Source organism: Silurus meridionalis, chromosome 12 (genome assembly GCF_014805685.1).
Source record: "Silurus meridionalis isolate SWU-2019-XX chromosome 12, ASM1480568v1, whole genome shotgun sequence".
Taxonomy (NCBI): Eukaryota; Metazoa; Chordata; class Actinopteri; order Siluriformes; family Siluridae; genus Silurus; species Silurus meridionalis.
In genome coordinates this window covers 2,644,602-2,663,775 of record NC_060895.1, presented here as the reverse complement: position 1 = coordinate 2,663,775, position 19,174 = coordinate 2,644,602, and the positions used below count along the sequence as shown (strand labels likewise).

Here is a 19,174-nt window from a genome sequence, read left to right as displayed (position 1 = left end):
TCCAAAGACGATTCCTATAGAAATGTGGACCTTTAACTTTGTTATGTTCATAAAGAATTAACTAGTCCCTACTTAAGCAAACCAAAGTGGGGGGAAAAACTCCAAGACTTAATGAGGAAGAATTCTTGAGAGGAACCGGATTCGTCCTCACCTGGGTATTCATTCATTATAGTTTTATCATTGTTAAGGTTATCAATTCTTCAAGGTTCTTGGATTTAACCCTCCACAGCACTCTCACGGATCTTTAGGCTGTTCGTCTGGAGCCGTTTTCAGAAGGTTCTCAGTTGAACAAAACCTTATCCAGTAGACACGAAATGTAATCTATTGATTCCTGTTTATAGACATGAATTTCCCTCTTTCTTGTGTGAGTTTTTTGTGACTTACATCAATAGAAGAATTTTTGGTGCATCTACCAAAGTTTTTTTTCTGCTACTGGATACCACAGACGCTGTATTGATTTTTTTTTCTCATTTGGTATTGATTTTTTAATCTTCAAGCACCATTACTGAACAGTTTATCTTTGTTTTTATTGCTTTATATTCGGTAAGATGCCCACTATTACAAACCATCGTCAGTCAACCAGTGGCAGTCAAAACACAGTAAATATATTCTCCCAGTTAATCAATTAGACTGCGTTAATCAGAGACACACACATTTATCATTTATAACAGTATAACCCTTTACCCTTACCCTAACTGTATATTTTCCGCCTTATTTGATCAAATTGAAGAAAACAAGATTATTTTTAGCATTTCTATCAGCATTACACATGATCCTCTGCTATGCAGACGGAGGCAGACGGAGGCAGTCGTGCTGAATGACATGACAAAAGAGGGACATTCGTGTCGATGACCACGAATCAATAGATTAAAGTTTGTGACTAAATCACGAAATGTCGTGAGACTGCATTGTTTCGACAGCGACATACAAAAGTGCTTTGAAGTCTGTATTAATGATTGAATTAGCAAAGGTTTGCTAGGTTGCGACCTTAGGACACCATCAGCCTACCACTCTGATAGGAGGAATCATAGCACACTTTATTATTATTTTTAACATTAAGACATAAATTGAACAGGGGAACATAAATGCTAGTGTTTCAGGAAGATGTAGATCTTCACCCGTTGTGTAAAGATAGGCAGTGAATCAGCTGTTTGGACTTCTAGGGGAAGTTCATTCCACCACCTTGGTGACAGAAAAGAAGCCCTTTTCCTGAGAAAGATAGTGGGACTAGCCGTGCAGTGCTAGAAGATCCATGCTAGAAGTAACAGTGCTAAAAGGATCATCGTGTTGGTCCACATCTCCACAGTTTAATCTAATAGAAATGATATAATGCTATACCACGGTATAGTCAAGTCCTTGAATTGTATTCGTTTTGCTTGTAAAGGCTGCGTTCATGCTATTGCGTTAGCATTTTCAGGATATGAAAGAACGACTTTATTGCAGCTCTGATGTAAGTCAGAACAAGAACGTGTTTGTGTCTCTGGCATTAAATCGAACTATATGCTGATGTGTGCAATAACCCACTCAACACATGTTGACAATGCTAATCTTCCACTGATAGCTCACTGGTGTTCATGTTGGTTTATCCTTTTTTAACATTTTTTTTTATTTTGCAATCTTCACTGGTGGAATCCAAGGATCAAACCAAGCAAATACTTTCAGAACTATTACTGGATCCAACAGGACACACCTAAGCAACTAGAAACACCTGTCAGTCACATGTTCCAGTATTTTTGCTCAATTTAGTAATGGGTTTTAACATTCTTAGTCATTCGATGTATGTATATGAATGCATATGTTGGGAAACGAATGCCTGATCAATCCTCTTGTATTTACAGAATTCTCAGTGAGTTTGTGTGGAAAAATCTTGTCATTTCAATACTTTTGGAGAGGAACGTGTATATAAAAACGTACCGCTTTATAACCTTAAAGGGGCCTAGTTGTAAAATCGAGATGGGGTCTGACTTTCTCACGTGAAGCGATTAAACACAGGGGACCTGGACCGTTCACGGGAAACGGTGTGGCGGCGAATTAATTAGTCTGCAAATTAATCAAGCCTGAATTAAATCAGAAACCAATTACATTTAATCAGCCTCTCCACATAGACCCTGATTAGATCACTGATTACGGCTGAATCCCAAATTACTCTCCCTATCAAAGATACACTAGGTAGAAGTGAAGTAAAGTCTTTTTCGCTTCCCGTCGTCCTCCTGCAGGGCCGTTTACGCCCAATAAAGATAAATCCTGTGGTAAAGTTGTAGTACAACGTCATTTTTTTTTACTTGACTAAAGAGAGATTCACAAAACGGACTTTTTTGTATTAAGTCACACTTATTCAATTACTCATAGCCAATTAGTACATTAGGGAAAAACGTTAAGCAACTAAAGCTAGCTATGGCTAATCTCACAAGTGTTAGCTTGCTTTGATTGGTATGAGCTGAATGCTAATCACTAGCTGTGGCAATACAAACTTCACTGATGAATGCAGTGTGTATGCAGAAGCTGATAACAGCGTGAAAGGGTTAAAGGTTTGATTTGTTCAGGATTCTGATCAACTCCATAGAGTATGATTAACCTAAAAGTTACCTAATGGCTTTCACAAACAGAGAATTAAAAGAGAAACGTGGTGGCGTTGGCGAGGAGAGATTTTATTCAGAAATATAGAAAATAGGATTTCAAAGAATTAGCTGAGAGAACAACTCAAAAATACTCGAAAATACAAAATAAATACCCTGAGAGGTAGCATGATTTAAGTTGACAATAAAATCAATAAATGTCCTGTTCTGCGTTTTTTTTCCTCTCGGCACATCTGTGTTTCTTTTCAGCAAATCGATTTAGAAAAACTTGTGTAATAAATACTGTGTAAAATTCCTCTGATATTACAAAAAGTGTATGTGTACAGTAATACATATAAAACCAGTGAAATAGTGAAGTGACTAAGAATAGATAGATAGATAGATAGATAGATAGATAGATAGATAGATAGATAGATAGATAGATAGATAGATAGATAGATAGATAGATAGACAGATAGATAGATAGACAGACAGACAGACAGACAGACAGACAGACAGACAGATAGATAGATAGATAGATAGATAGATAGATAGATAGATAGATAGATAGATAGATAGAAATATGGACAGACAGACAGACAGATTAGATAGATAGATAGATAGATAGATAGATAGATAGATAGATAGATAGATAGATAGATAGATAGATAGATAGATAAATGGAAGATGGATGAACAGATAGATAGATAGATAGACAGATAGACAGATAGATAGATAGATAGATAGATAGATAGATAGATAGATAGATAGATAGATAGATAGATAGATAGACAGACAGACAGATTAGATAGATAGATAGACAGACAGACAGATAGATAGATAGATAGATAGATAGATAGATATAGATAGATAGATAGATAGATAGATAGATAGGAGATGGATGAACAGACAGACAGACACAGACACACAGACAGACAGACAGACAGATAGATCTGTCTATCTGATAGATAGATAGTTATAAATGTTATTAAACGTAAATCATGGATTCTAAAATAAGTCATAAGGTTCCCGGATGAACAGACCCTCGCGCACCACTTCCCCCTCGCGGCGTCACGGTCACGTGACTGCGGTCATATGATAAGAGCGGGAAGTTCCGCGGCGTTGTCTGTGTTTGTGTCCTGGGTGAGAGGAGAGACCCCCCAGCTCGAGTCTCAGCACCTGACCGGCTCTAAGTGTGGGGTTTCCTGCGTCCAGGTCTTTAATCGCATCCAAGTAACTTCATCCCGGAAGTGCGGGATGAAGGCGTTCTTGCTGACTCTGGTGGTCTTGTGCTGCTTCGGTGGTTCTGTAGGAGACACTCCAGCCAACTGTACTTATGAAGAGCTGCTGGGAACCTGGATCTTCCAGATCTCTAATGTAGGACAAAACAAGACCATTGACTGCTCCACTGCTGGTGAGAGAGAGATCCACCTTCTCCTGCACTATGGCACACACTGGAGTCATGCTCTTAATATATAATACATTATTATATACTCTGATCTGTGTGTGTGTGTGTGTGTGTGTGTGTGTGTGTGTGTGTGGTTTCTTCTTCCAGGCCCGACAGCCAAGTCTGTGACTGTGCATTTACAGAAATTATCTCATGCTGTTGATGATCTTGGAAATATTGGCTTCTTCACCATCATCTACAACCAGGGCTTTGAAGTGGTGCTTAATGACTACAAATGGTTTGGCTTCTTCAAGGTTGGTCTCACACACACACACACACACACACACACACACACACACACACACACACCTGCACCTACACACTTGCACACAGGTTATTTTGAGTCTTTGGTAACTCCATGTGACCTCACATGACTGGACGTGTTTGTAATATGAGACTTCCTGTTTCACACCAGATCACACGACTGTCTTGTAATAAAGTCTGGCCCAAGTTCAAGTTTTCTCCACCATCTGTGTCTTTTTCTCATTTCCAGCCATGGTGGAGGAAGTTCCTCCATCCTTCACATTATATTAACCTCTGGGGGCTTTCAAAACCCTCACACTTAGTTCTTTTCTGGTAAATCAATAAATGATTGTAGCGTGTAGGTGTAGTGAAAACACCTCGGATATGAAAGCAGATAAATTTGACTGGATTCGGGTGATTTATTAAGGAAAACTAACTCGTGTTAATTGGCTTCATTTTTTAAGATTCAGCTTCAGGTCAAAAATTGCATTCAAATAATAAAAAATTTGGTCAGTTCACAGCAGTGACAAAAATAAGTAGTTTCCGATAAGTTGAGTCTTCTAGGCTTTTTTATTTTCTTTTTTACCTTCATGAAACCTTTTGTGGTTACAAATGCATCAATGTTTTAAAATTTTAAACATAAAATGTTGAATACTGATATTCAAGATTAATAATAAAAAAAAATATATATATATATATAAAACCTTAAATGTGAAGTAATTTCCATCGAACGAACTGCTCGTTTAAATGATTTGAACGAATCTCTTGTTTGAACGAATCTCTTGTTTAAATGAATCGAATGAATTGCTCGTTTAAATGATTCGATAGATAGATACAAAAGGTGCAGCGACTTTGTTTGGAGTTGTTTTATTTGGCGTCTAAAGTTAGTTTCTTACTATAAATTTCTTGAACTACTTAAAACCAAGATTTGCGGCACTTTTTGTGCGACGCTGATTAACTACACAAAGTGATAAAAATGTACACATTTTCTGCCCTCGTATCTTGAAAATTGTGATTCTTCGAAAGCGAATCATGCGGCGAAGGAATGCGCACGAGTCCGATCTACTAGACTGCAGTCTGTTTGGGTCTCTCGATATACCCGATAATCGTTAAGAGAGCAACTGCGACATTCTCGAAGATCTTGTTAATGTACATGTGCAACCCTGGAGTGGACAATTTTGCTCGAACACCAGAGGTGTTTGATTTTATCTCAAGAAAGACAATAAACACTTACAGGGATGATAACAAGCCGTGTGAGTGATTTAACGCTGAATCACTTCCTGTTCTAGTGCATTCGATGGTTCATCATGTGACGATCACCGATCTGCTGTGAAACATCGGTGCTTAAAAGAAAAAAAAAAGGCATGAGTCATGATGGGTTTTTTAATTTATTTTATTTATTTTTCCTCTGCTCTCTCTCTCTTCCAGTATTCCCAGAAGGGCTCTGTAGTGACGAGTTACTGCGATCAGACGCTTCCCGGTTGGGTTCATGATGTCCTGGGGAACAACTGGGCCTGTTTCACTGGGAAGAAAGTTCAACACGTGGCTCCAAAGACCTCCTACAGCCCTGGACCCGAACCGTGAGCGTGTGAACACTCGACATATTTAAATAAATCGTATAATCAGATGAAAAATTAAATAAACGGTGTGTTTCAGGTTCCTGCAGCTTTACATGCACGAGATGAGTTTTGTGGAGCGCATTAACTCCGCGCAGAGCTCATGGAGAGCCACGACCTACAGAGAGCACGAGCTCCTCACCATCCAGGAGTTAACACGTAGAGCCGGAGGACGCAAGTCCCAGGTTCCACGGTGTGTACACACACATACACCTAAACCTCACACACACCACTTTATTGTGCAAAGATCTAATGGATCAAATCGCACAAAGTTGCACCTGAAACAATGGTTCAAGCAGCGACGGTGACAATACAGCATTTTTGATTTATTAATATTTTTGATTAAATGTAATTAAATGTTCTGAAATTGAATTTATTTATTTATCTGTTAGTAATGTTTTTTATTTTTCATGAATTTTGTAATAGTACTTTCCCTTTTTAGTTTTTTTTGTATCTTTTTAGAATTTTTTTATTTAAATTTTTTTTTTTTAATAAATTCAAATTTTAAAATGAATTGGAATTTTTTTTTTTTTTTTTTTTTTTTTTTTTAAATGCTTTGGTTATAATTAAAAAAAAACCAGGCAATTTTTTTTTTTTTTTTTTCCCCAAGAATTTTTTATTCATTCCCATTTGGTTTTCATCTTTTCTACATTCTTTTGTATTATTATTATTATTATTATTATTATTATTATTAATTTATTTTTCTCTACTACTTTCCCTTAATTTTTTTTCTCTTTGTGCCCACTCTGGTGGTGTTTAGAATCAATGCATTCATGTGTACTATATGACCCCTGTATTGAATTTCCTGACTCCGCCCTTTCTCCCCCTCAGGCGTGTAAACACCGCCCCATCACCCCTGAGCTTCGCAAGATGGCCGCTGGTTTGCCAGAGCAGTGGGACTGGAGGAATGTGAACGGAGTAAACTATGTCAGTCCAGTACGCAATCAAGGTGGGCCTTTATTTCAGATTTTTGATTTGGGGCGTGGCTTATTAACGCTGTAATCGCGTCACTACACAGCGCTCATGATGTAATTGAAAGTGGAGGTGGGCGTGGCTACCAGGAAAAAAGCATGTGAATTGATTATTCCAGTTTTAAAAAGTTTGAAATAAGTAAATAGATTCAATTTGTAACAAATTGATTGATTTATTGTAAATAAATGAATTCCATTTTCTTTTTCTCTCTCTCATCCTTCTCCACCCCACCCCCCTCTCCTGCTTTCCTTTACCTCCTGTAGCTTCGTGTGGAAGCTGCTACTCGTTCGCCACTATGGGGATGCTGGAGGCACGAATCAGAGTTCAGACCAACAACACGCAGCAGCCGATCTTCAGCCCTCAGCAGGTGGTCTCCTGCTCGCTGTACTCCCAAGGTACCCTCCCAGAGTGCACTTAAAATACATTTGGAACACCATTTATTGGGAATGAAACGATGTCTACTAGATATTGTGGATGATCTGAAGCTGTACGTCATTAGAATGAGAAATGAGACGTTCTGTAAACTGCTTCTTGGACCCTGTGTAGTGTTTACAATGTAGTGTGCACGCAGGTTGCGACGGCGGTTTCCCGTACCTGATCGGAAAATACGTGCAGGACTTCGGCGTCGTCGACGAGCAGTGTTTCCCGTACACCGGCAAAGACTCTCCGTGCTCCGTCCCCTCCGACTGTCCTCGAAGTTACATCTCCGACTACCACTACGTAGGAGGCTTTTACGGCGCCTGCAACGAGGCGGCCATGATGACCGAGCTGGTGAGGGACGGCCCCATGGGCGTGGCGTTCGAGGTGTACCCCGATTTCATGCACTACAAAGAGGGAATCTATCATCACACGGGCCTGCGTGACTCGATCAACCCTTTCGAGCTGACCAATCACGCGGTGCTGCTGGTGGGCTATGGGCGGAGCCAGGAGACTGGCGAGAAGTACTGGATCGTGAAGAACAGCTGGGGAACCGACTGGGGCGAAGACGGCTTCTTCCGCATCCGCCGCGGGACGGACGAGTGCGCCATAGAAAGCATCGCCGTAGCGGCTAAGCCTGTCGCTCAGCTCTGAGGTCACTTCCTGTTCGGTTCGGTGCACGCCTGCTCTCGCTGCTTCTTCTTTTGATTTTTTTTAAAGGGAAATTTTTATTAAAAAAGTAGCTAAAAATGCGACGATCCGTCGTGGCCCAAATCCCAACGTTCAAAAGCTTCATTATTTAAAAAAATTTTAAATGGTGATTTCATCATGAAATTGTTCTGATTGGTCGTTTCACGTCACTGCGGTGCCTTAAATTTTAAGGACTGATCTGCTTTATTCTTCCTGCTGCTTCAGCAAAAACTGTTTGGTTGTTTTTTTTTTTCCTTTTTGGCTCTGTCCCAATCCCCTTTCCTCACTTTCAGTCTAATAACTGACCCTTGTTCCTGTAGCTTGTTTGCTCTTCCAGGTTTTAAAAGGGAAGCATTTTTGTTTGTTTTTTTGGCCACTTTGCTCAGGGGTTGTATACATATTTTTGGCACACACACTTGTGCACACGCAGCATTTCACCAGAATTATTGTTCTCACTGTCCTTTGGTTAATATTTAGACTTTTTTTTCTAAAAATATATATATAAACATGATCAATTTTATCTACGTTTTATTTGTACAATAAATGCTACCTTTTTAAAAATTATTTCATGGTCAAGGTTTTTCCTTTTTTTCCCCCCTCAGGTTTCATGTCCGTTGACGTCCTTTTGTTTCACATCCTGATTATTTTATATATGAGTAATCGGATAAGTCCCTTTTTTTTTTTTTTTTTTTCCCCATTTAATTTCAATTAATTTATTTGTATTGCGCTTTTAACAATAAACATCGTCTCAGAGCAGCATTACACAGATAATGCAGTGATGACGAATAAGAATGTTCTTTTATAAGTATACGTTTTTATTTAAGAGAAATACTAAATACATACATTTTAGAATTAATAATCTTTCTTTACAATTTTTTTGTTGCTGAAATTGCACACTATCATCTGAAAACGAAACCCATTTAGCACATTTATTTTCCATATTACAATCAAAATATAAATACAAATAAAAAAAAATAAATTTAGATCACTAAAAAAACTAAAACGCAAATGCATTGGACGGTGTTGTGTGTTTTTTTTTTTTTTTCTTTGTTTCAGTTTTAGCTTTCTGACACTAGAGGGGGTGATGAGGCCCGATTGGCTAAAAAAAGTTGGCATGGGGAAACAAACTTAATTTCCAGAAATTGAGTCGGAATTACATGAAATAGTAAATAGTGAGGAGGAAAAAAAAACTCGGAATTGCGAGAAATAAAGTCGGAATTACGCAAACTACTTCAGCGTCTTCCGTGGTACCTGTCCAGAGCGCTCCAGAGTTCAGCAAGTGGTGCGTCAGTAATAACGGTCCGTGGGGAAACACTGTGCTCAGTGTTTAGTTAAATGGACTAAACGAAGCATAGATCAAATAATTTGGTTAATGAATTTTTGCATTTGAATTACTCGAGATTATATATATATATATATATATATATATATATATATATATATATATATATATATATAAATAATTTCAGGGTGCCAATAAATATGGAATCACCATATTGATCTGTTTTCCCATTCAAATACATGATGGTCAAAAGTTTGACACCCGACCATAAGATGTGCTTCCTTTTGAAAATTCCATTCCGCATTGATTCCTGATTTGCTCTGACAATAACCTTCATTCTTCTAAGATGTTGGAGATGTTCCTCACTATTTTGGAGTATGCTTGTGCAGATTGGTGCTCAGGAACTGATTGAGGTGAGGTAAGGCGAGGAGGCCTGGGGTGCTGTTCCAAGTCCTCCGAGAGGTGTTCAATAGGGTTGGAGCTTTCTAGCAGGTAGATCAGGTTGATGTTCCAATTCAACCAATGGAAAGCATATCTTCATGGAAAATTTCATGCTGAACCAAATACGGCTGGAAAAGCCAAGTGTCCCAAAACTCTGGGTCCTAGCGTGTATGTGAGGGCATGTAGGGCATCTGCTCTGAATCTCCTCCTGGCTGCGATTTGAGTCAGTAGGAGGGTCCGGTGATTTGAGCGATCTAATCCGTAAATCCTCACTGAGCGGCTCCGTCTCATTCCACCGCGCACTATGCAGCAGATGGAGCATCGCTATAAGGTCCTGGTGATCGGAGACCTGGGTGTCGGGAAGACGAGCATCATCAAACGCTACGTGCACCAGAACTTCTCCGCGAACTACAGGGCCACCATCGGAGTGGACTTCGCCCTTAAAGTGCTCAACCTGGATCAGGACACCATCCGGTTGCAGCTGTGGGACATCGCAGGTGAAGCTTTTACCACAACACTAGATGTTCCAGTCCAGATGGAGAAAATATTCTCACTCGTGTGTTTTCTTTATAGCATGTGACTCTAATTCCCTAAAATCGCAGTTCCTGCGTGTGGCGCTCACGTGAGCGAGATTTCTTGCAGAACAGCGTAGAAAAAAAAAAGCTTTGGGCTGTGTTCCAAATGCATCATGTTATTGGAGTCTGCTGTATCCAGGGTTTAACCTCCTGGCAGAGGCAAACATTATTATTCTGATTATTTATTCCTTTTTCTTTCATCTTTCTTTCTTTTTCAATACTTCCTTCATTTCTCCCCTCCTTCCTGTTTCCCTTTCTTTTTCCTTTTCTTCCCTCCCTCATTTTTTCTTCTTCCCTTCCTACCTTTCTTTCCCCCCTCTTTTCCTTCCTTGCTTTCTTTTCCTTCCATTCTTCCTGTTTCCATTTCTTTTGTTTTCCTTCCTACCTTTCTTTCCCCTCTTTTCTTTTCCTTGCTTTCTTTTTCTTTTCCTTCCTTCCTACCTTTCTTTCGCCCTCTTTTCCTTCCTTCCTTCCCGTTTCCCTTCCTTCCTTCCTTCCTACCTTTCTTTTATTTTGCCTTTCTTTCCCCCTCTTTTCCTTCCTTGCTTTCTTTCTTTCTTCCTTTTTTCTGTTCCTTCCTTGCTTTTTCCTTCCTTTCTTCCTTCCTCCCCCCTCCCCGGGGGTCTCTCTGTAGGTCAGGAACGCTTCGGGAATATGACACGTGTGTATTACCGCGACGCTCTGGGCGCCTTCGTGGTTTTTGACGTGACGCGCTCGTGCACGTTCGAGGCGGTACGGAAGTGGAAGGAGGACTTGGATGAGAAGGTGCGCGTGCCGGGGGGGAAGCGGTTCACCGCCGTGCTGCTCGCCAACAAGTGCGACGAGGAGAAAGATGATGCGATCAACAACATCTTCAGCAGCATGGAGCAGTTCTGCAGCGAGCTCGGCTTCATCAGCTGCTTCGAGACATCTGCCAAGGTACAGAGTCTTCCGTCTGTCTGTCTGTCTGTCTGTCTGTCTATCTGTCTGCGGTGCAGTCTGTAGTCATAGCAACCGTCTGCAACTTCTAGCAGCCAAACTTTCTTTCTTTCTTTCTTTCTTTCTTTCTTTCTTTCTTTCTTTCTTTTTTTCTTTCTAATAATTTGAATGATCTATACTATCTTTATACTATCTATACTATCTTTTTGCTTTTTATTTTTTATTTTATTTTTATTTTGTTATTTTTTTATATTTTTATATAAATTCTTCTTTCTTTCTTTTAAAAACTTCCTTCATTTCTCCCTCCTTCCTGTTTCCCTTTCTTTTCCTTCCTTGCTTTCTTTCTTTCTTTCTTTCTTTCTTTCTTTTTATATGAATTTCTTGATATTTTGCTTTTTAATTTTTAACTATTTTACGTTTCATTTTTATTCTTTTCTTTTTCATATTTTTTGTACTTGTTAGTCATTCTGAACATTTTTTAAATTTTATTTTACTGTACATTTATTTCTATTCCTCTCTTTTTCTAAATAAAGAATTATATCATGAATGCTTTCATGGATTTTTCAATTCTTTTTTTTTTCGGTTTATATGTTGCCTCATTTGTTTCTTTCTTTTTAAAAAACTTTATATGTTACTTGCCTTGCCTTTCTTTATTTACTCATATTTTCTTTCTTTTTTCTTTATCATTGTGTATTTTTATTTACATCGTTGTTACTTCTTTCTTTCTTTCTTTCTTTCTTTCTTTTCTTTCTTTCTTTCTTTCTTTCTTTTCTCTCACTCTATCTTCCTGCTGAGTCACAGAATTATGAATATGCAAATGAAGCAAGTCATGAATATTAATTAGCATATCAATCACACTCCCTGGTTGTGAAACTCTGTGTGAAGATTCTCTCTCTCTCTCCTCTCTCTCTCTCTCTCTCTCTCTCTCTCTCTCTCTCTCTCTCTGTAGGAGAACATTAATATAGATGAAGCCGTCAACTGTCTGGTGAGACACATCATGGCGAGTGAGACAGAGCTGCTCCAGAGGGAAGACATGGACATCGTCTCGCCTACACTGGATTCGGGACGAAGCCCCCCCTGTTCTGCCTGCCTGAGGCCCTAAATCACTCCATATATACTCCCTATTCCCCTATTCCACTACTGTGTGTGTGTGTGTGTGTGTGTGTGTGTGTGTACGTACACGTATGTGCAAAGTGTGTGTGTGTGTGTTAAAAAAAAAATTGTGCATTTGTATCCATAGCAACAGACTTAAATCACACACCAGCAACCTTATAGAGGAACTTGGTCATCTCTCTCTCTCTCTCTCTCTCTCTCTCTCTCTCTCTCTCTCTGACCATATCTCCATCTCTCCCTCCCTCTCCACCCCCTTATCATCCCTGAATCAACAGGACAATGTTCAATTAGAAACATGCAAAGGCTATGAATATGTTAATCATCCATTCCTAATGGCATCATTACCTGTAATGCACAGCACTGTTATTTTGTGTGTGTGTGTGTGTGTGTGTGTGTGTGTGTGTGTGTGTGTGTGTTTATTCTTCTAATACTACACTGACGGCTTATTTCTATAACAGGAGGAAACTTTTTTTTTTAATCCCTTTATGGCTATATTTAGTTTTTACTGTTTTCAGACTGACAGAGAAATGAGTGTGTCAAAGTAACTGGAGAGAGAGAAAGAGTTTGTGTGTGTGTGTGTGTGTGTGTGTGTGTGTGTGTGTGTGTGTGTGTGGGTGTGTGTGTGTGTGTTTGAGTTTGACCACAAATAGACCCAATCAATGAGGCCCGAAAAGATCAAGTGAAAGGTCAACAATGATCAATGGATTTGTCAATAGTTATACATCATGTGACTCAGACAATCAAGAAGACACTTACAGTGAATGTAGGGAAATGTGTGTGATATATACACAGTGGTGTGAAAAAGTGTTTGCCCCCTTCCTGATTTCTTATTTCTTTTGCACGTTTGTCACACTTTAATGTTTCAGATCATCAAACTTATTTAAATATTAGTAAAAGAGAACACAAGTGAACACAATGTGCAGAAGGGGGCAGACACTTTTTCACACCACTGTATATTAGAATTTGGCAAACTACTTTCTTGTGTGTGTGTGTGTGTGTGTTGAAAGAAAAAAGGAAAGTCCTTCATGGATGGGAGTATAAATAATAACGAGTTTAATTAACGAAGCGGCTCGTCAGACGAATACAAACGACATCATGCACACTTAAGCGTCCTTCAGTCTGGAGAGGAGACAGAACCGATGGCAGTCTGAACAGGATTTGTTCCAAAACAAATGACTTAGTGGTTTAGGAATTGGTCTTTGTATCTGAAGAATGTAAATTTAAATCCTAGCCACACCATTACCATTAATGGGCCCCTGAGTAAGGCCCCTAACCCTATAGATACGAATGAGATTAGTGTAAGTTGCTCTGAATAAATGCCATAAATGTAAATGTGTGTTTTCAGAACGTACCCTGCCTTTTTTTTTTTTTTTTATTTGACTCATTAGATGTTTACTATTGTGTGTCCACTCTTTCAAGAGTCTTAGCTGTTTGCACGTCAATGTTTTTAAAGTGTGCATCAGACCAGTACCATTATTTTGTTTTCCTTCCGGTTGAAAGCTTAACATGTTGGAAAGAACCTTGATTTCCCCAATCCTCAACCAGGTCCTTCTTTGGCATACCTAAATATTCCCACCAACTGCAAGATAACCTTGAGGCCCTGGATGTACCATGGGGTTTCCATCCAATGGAACAGGCCCAATATTTCCTTTTGCTAGCTGATCATTTACAAGGTGGTATCAAAATATTTCGAGACTAGCTCTGTTTACAAGAAAGTGCAATGTATTTACGCTTACACACTATCACCTTTAAATTAGTCCCAGCGTTCCTGCCACTTCTGGAATATGTCCTGGGAGGCTCCTTTTCGAAGCGTATCAAGCACCTTCTGCAATTTACGCTGGATCTACGCAATGGTGTCAAACGACGCCCTTTAAGCTGGATCTTCATTTTCGGGAAGAGGTTTGAAGCGCTACCAAGTTGCCACTGTTGGGGGCTTGAGCATGACCCTTAACCTGTATAAATAAGGTAAATGTGGAAAAGGGTGTCTCCAAAATACTGTAAATGCAAACAGGATACAACATGGTCATTTTGAAGTTCTCTCCTCAGATCTGTTCATTGCATGTAGGCTTACTGCAAACATTAAGAAGTGCACCCACACAAGACCCCATTCTTTGCAAAGGCATTTGACTGGGAAATGCTAGCTTTGTGGTTAAGACTTTGGATCTGAAGGTTGTGAGTTGAAATCCCAGCCACACTAAGCTGTCACTCCTTGGCTTTTTTTTTTTCTTTGGAAGAAGCATCAAGGCCCAGCAGGTACCGCTTGGAGGTGCTGGGGCTTTGAACTCTCCAACCTTCTAACCCAGAGCCAGAGCCAGAACCCTTAAGCCCGCAGGAAAAATCCAGAGGACGACTTGCACAGAAACTATCACACAGAAACACCTGAACTTAATCAAACAGATGGTTCAGGTAGTACACAAGGACACCACCACAAGGTCTCAATCTGTGCAAAGGAAACTGCCGTGTGCAAAGTCTGTCAGTTTAAATTGACCAGTTTCCAAACGGGGCAGTTTTTAGAAGAAGAAGCATCAAGGCCCAGTAGAGATAGCTTGACACGACTGGGGCTTGAGATCTTCAACCTTCTCCATCCTTCTAACCCAGAGCCATGACACTTGTACCAGCAAGAAAAATCCAGAGGATGACCTGCACAGAAACTCCATCACAGAGAATCACCTGAACTCAATAATACCCGTGACCCTGGTAGTGTTGGGGTCTACTGCAAGCATTCAGAAGTACACCATGGACACCATAATCAGAAGGATGAAGAGTTCAAGCCCCAGCACTGCCAAGCTGCCTATGCTGGTCCTTGACAATGCTTCTTCAAAAACCTTCCTGGTTTGTAAACTGGGGAATTTCAATTGACAGTATTTCCTTTGCACAGATTGAGACCTTGTGGTGCACTGGCAGGTTTTTTGAAAGAAAAAAACATCAAGGCCAAGCAGAGGCAACTTAGCAGTGCTTGAGCTTGAAATCTCCAAACCTTCTAACCCAGAGCTCTAATCTTTGAGTCAGCGAGAAAAACCCAGCAGATGACTTGCACAGAAACTCCATCACCTGAACTCAATCAAACTGGTAATCCTGGTAGTGTAGGGGGCAGGGGGTTGGGGGAATCAGCAAACCTGCATATCTACACCAACCAATCGTAACATAATGACATTAAACATTACAACCATTATTTATTAGGCAGCAAGTGAATATTTTGTGCTCAAAGTTGATGTTAAAAGCAGGAAAGATTCGAGCGAGTGACAAATTGTGACGTCTAGACGACTGGGTCAGAACATCTCCAAAACCGAAGGTCTTGTGGGATGTTCCTGGTCTGCAGTGGTCAGTATCTATCAAAAGTGCTCCAAGGAAGGAACAGTGGTGAACCTGTGTGGTCCGATCCAACAGACGAGCTTCTGTAGCTCAGATTACACGCACATTGTATGTTCTTGCTTCAAAAAAAGAAATTGGACATTGCTTGACATCGTCACCCCCATAAGTAAATCTAGTTTTCAGATAGAGGAATCATCGAATAAACTACTGGAAAAATACAAGACTCAGGACTTTACATCTCCATTTCGTTCTTCTCAGGTCGGTTGCTAATCATCTCCCTCTCTCTAACCCCAGAAAGAAAAGATCATATCCATCTCTCCTGTTTAATATAATTGCAAGCACAGCTGCTTCCACGTGTACACAGGTGCATTCGTTTTGTTTTTGCGTTATGAGACGGATAAGAATGAGACGAAGGTCAAACCCAATGAGAAGTGGTATAGTGCATAGTGGGTTTTTTTCTGTCAGGATAAAACACCAATGGCGTATAATACAGACTATGAGTTGTTTGCCATTTGGGACCTAGGTGGTGTCGAGATAAAAATAACGCTTTTTGGAAGTTCTGAAAAACCTTGTCAGATCTCAATGATAATGCATAGAGATTGCTCTCCAGCTGGCATAACACACACACACCCCCAGAGGCCACCACTCCAGCACAACAGCTGGGTATGTTTCAATCATGAGGACACACACAATTGCATCAAATACTTTGATGTTAGTCCAGACTTTGCCACCTTATTCAAATAAGGTCTCATTAGTATTAGCATTTTAGATATCAGAATAGACAAGGTCACAATGACTAGAGCTTTTTGGTACTTGGACTCGCTCATGATTCCACATTGTGTGAAATATTTAGCATGTATAGCCTTGTTTATCTAAAACAATGCTAGTTCAAATGCAGGGTTAAGCTGGTCAAGGTTCAATTGAGCTAGACATCTGAAGACATGACAGGAGGTGGCGCTGTAGGTATCAGAGCTGAAGTTGGTGAGGTTTTCGTTGGGAGTGACGACGATGGACAGGTTTAGAAATGAGTTTATTAGAGTTACATCGCATGTAACTTTGATAGTTACATTTGATAGATTGAGATGGTTTGGACATGTGCAGAGGAGGGACATGGGGTATATCAGTAGGAGAATGCTGAGGATGGAGCCACCAGGAAGGAGGAAAAGAGGAAGACCAAGGAGGAGGTTTATGGATGTGGTGAGGGAAGACATGCAGGTAGTTGGTTTAAAAGAGGCAGATGTCGAGGACAGAGTGGTATGGAGACCAATGATCCGCTGTGGAGACCCCTAACCGGACCAGCTGAAAGAGGAAGAAGAAATGTAAGGTTTAGCACCATATACAATACTGCTATAGTGGATCTTTAAACAAGATTATATGAGGTTCTTTCCTAGCCATATGTGGTTCAGCAAATTCCCCGAATTATTACCACAAGTTGGCACACAATTGTATAGGACAGGGGTCAGGGGTCTGCAAAATTTGTGACCCCAAGAGACATTTTGTCCCCTCTCCCAACGAATAAAATTTAGCTGTAACCACAAAACATTTGAACTTTAAATGAAAACACAATTTGTTGTTTCATGCAGATGTAGGGTAGTTTCCTAGTTTTACCACTAGGTGTCACTAGTGTGATTTCTATTGTTTTTAAATATTAGCAATTTATACTATATATTTTTTTGCCCTGGCAAGACGTTGGCATGTTGCCTGGCAATGGGAGAGTGGCGTTGCAGTATAGACGCTGAATTTCCGCGCTTTATTATGTCCCGAGTTGCCACAAGACTAGAAAGTGTTGCTGAGTTTGGAGACTTTATCCACTGTATGAGGTTCTGCCCCAGTTCTGAAATGATTTTTCCATTCACCTCCAGATGGATACTTCTTTTGAAATATATTGTTCAAAACCCCCTTTTTTTGTTGTTTGCGAATTTCTCACCACATTTCAAAAACAACAAACGCAGGCCAACAAACACTGTTTTCATCTGATATTATTCTTGTTTTGATTTATCCTTATTTAACTTCTGAGAGTGAGGGACTGGACCTCAATCGGCTTCTTGTGGGTCAAGGTGCAGAAAGTAGACATTGTGATGTATGGTTTGATCGACAAAATATTAAAACTTCATTTTCAGTGTCACATCTGTTACCTCGAATGCCAATATGTCTTGTTCCTTTTGAAACCCTGTCCACTGTGGAACAACAACAACAAAAATTTTTGTTGAGAGCCACAGCAGGAGGCAGAAGAACCCCATGTAGCCCCCGAGCCATGGTTGCCAACTCCCAGTATAGGATGTATATTTGGGTGAGGTAGAATAAAATTTTCCCTTCACTTCATCTAGGACACCAAAACCTCTTCTAGCGTGGTCCTGTGCACAAAGCCAGTTCCATGAAGATATACTTTAAACAGGTTGGAATGGAATATCTTAAATGGACTGCTATGAAGATCTGACCTCAACCCTATTGAACAAGATGAATGTGAACAAACCCCAGGTTTCCTCACATCACCTACATCATTACCTGACTTGTGGTCAAAATCTCCACACTTCAAAATCTACTGGAACATCTTCCCAAAAGAGTGGAGGTTCCTTATAACGGAAACACGGACTAAAGATGGAATGGGACATGTAGAAAGTGACTGGGGCTGAATTAATGATCAAGGTTGAGATGAATGAGTTGCTAACTGAGTTTAAATAAGACTACGTGAAGCTAAAAGACATCGGAGACACCAAGCTACATAACTCACTGAAATCCTCTGGATACTTGACCACAATACATCACCTTTATGTTTCGTCGGAAGGCTGCCGCTTGTAAAATGTGATTATTGGAGTCGCTTCGGCTCGATGCGGCTCCGACTTTTCCTGACCTGGGAATGATAGATGTTGCGAATGTTGTGGTCTTTCGGAAAAGGAATTAGCCGACCCACTTTCTTGCGTTCTTCAGGAAATGAAAATGATGCAACTTCCTGCTGGACATTTTTCCAGTAACAGGGTGGAACTATGATTGATATTTTAAGCATGTGATGGTTGGAATATTTAAAATGATTATAATTTAACCATGTGAATAAAGCAGTAAGATCGGATATAATTGGGATGTACATTACAATGATTTTTTATCATGATTTACGGTGTGCTGAGGCATAATGGGAAAACGAAGCCTCCAGCTTGGTCTCCTATTCACATTTCACCACTTACAGCATCATTCTGCCTCATTTCCGTTCATATCTTTGTTGAAACTTGAAGCAGTGTAGCTTCACATAGCCTCATTAACCATCATGAGCCCTCATGCCTTATTTAGCCTCATGTAACCTCAAATATGTTTCTGTCCATTTCATTTAGAATCAGGGATTCATAGAAGTCCTCTGTGTTTCAGCTGCTGTCGAGCCGGACTAGCATCCCAGTAATAGACACTAACACTGACAGATGTGTGTGTGTGTGTGTGTGTGTGTGTGTGTGTGTGTGTGTGTGTGTGTGTGTGTTTTTACAGCCTCAGAAATATTACTTCTAGGCACCATCTGGCTTCATTTATGTGCCTGACCAATAAAATAAGAAATGGATTAATAAATATGGTCTCACTATTGTCTAGACAGTGTGTATTGAGAGAGAGAG

The 19,174-nt window shown here is 40.0% G+C and overlaps 2 protein-coding genes across 2 annotated transcripts; both read left to right on the top strand.

Annotated features, from left to right (window-relative positions):
* The first annotated feature begins 3,635 nt into the window (after positions 1–3,635).
* On the top strand, positions 3,636–8,504 carry ctsc (cathepsin C). Its single transcript, XM_046862310.1, has 7 exons — positions 3,636–3,969; positions 4,111–4,256; positions 5,674–5,825; positions 5,902–6,058; positions 6,693–6,810; positions 7,097–7,228; positions 7,405–8,504. The coding sequence occupies exons 1-7, from the start codon at positions 3,651–3,653 to the stop codon at positions 7,902–7,904; spliced, it is 1,524 nt and encodes a 507-aa protein (XP_046718266.1). The 5' UTR covers positions 3,636–3,650; the 3' UTR covers positions 7,905–8,504.
* Positions 8,505–9,559: 1,055 nt separating this feature from the next.
* Positions 9,560–12,320, top strand: rab38a (RAB38a, member RAS oncogene family). Its single transcript, XM_046862309.1, has 3 exons — positions 9,560–10,160; positions 10,873–11,156; positions 12,106–12,320. Exons 1-3 carry the CDS (start codon positions 9,968–9,970, stop codon positions 12,256–12,258), a joined length of 630 nt encoding a protein of 209 aa, XP_046718265.1. The 5' UTR covers positions 9,560–9,967; the 3' UTR covers positions 12,259–12,320.
* The last annotated feature ends 6,854 nt before the right edge of the window (positions 12,321–19,174 follow it).

Excerpts from the sequence above, each read along its gene's own strand:
- ctsc (XM_046862310.1), top strand. The coding sequence starts at position 3,651 with ATGATAAGAGCGGGAAGTTCCGCGGCGTTGTCTGTGTTTGTGTCCTGG. Across the intron at positions 3,970-4,110 it reads CATTGACTGCTCCACTGCTG|GCCCGACAGCCAAGTCTGTG; the intron begins GTGAGAGAGAGA and ends TTCTTCTTCCAG. Across the intron at positions 7,229-7,404 it reads CTGCTCGCTGTACTCCCAAG|GTTGCGACGGCGGTTTCCCG; the intron begins GTACCCTCCCAG and ends GTGTGCACGCAG.
- rab38a (XM_046862309.1), top strand. The coding sequence starts at position 9,968 with ATGCAGCAGATGGAGCATCGCTATAAGGTCCTGGTGATCGGAGACCTG. Across the intron at positions 10,161-10,872 it reads GCAGCTGTGGGACATCGCAG|GTCAGGAACGCTTCGGGAAT; the intron begins GTGAAGCTTTTA and ends GTCTCTCTGTAG. Across the intron at positions 11,157-12,105 it reads GCTTCGAGACATCTGCCAAG|GAGAACATTAATATAGATGA; the intron begins GTACAGAGTCTT and ends CTCTCTCTGTAG.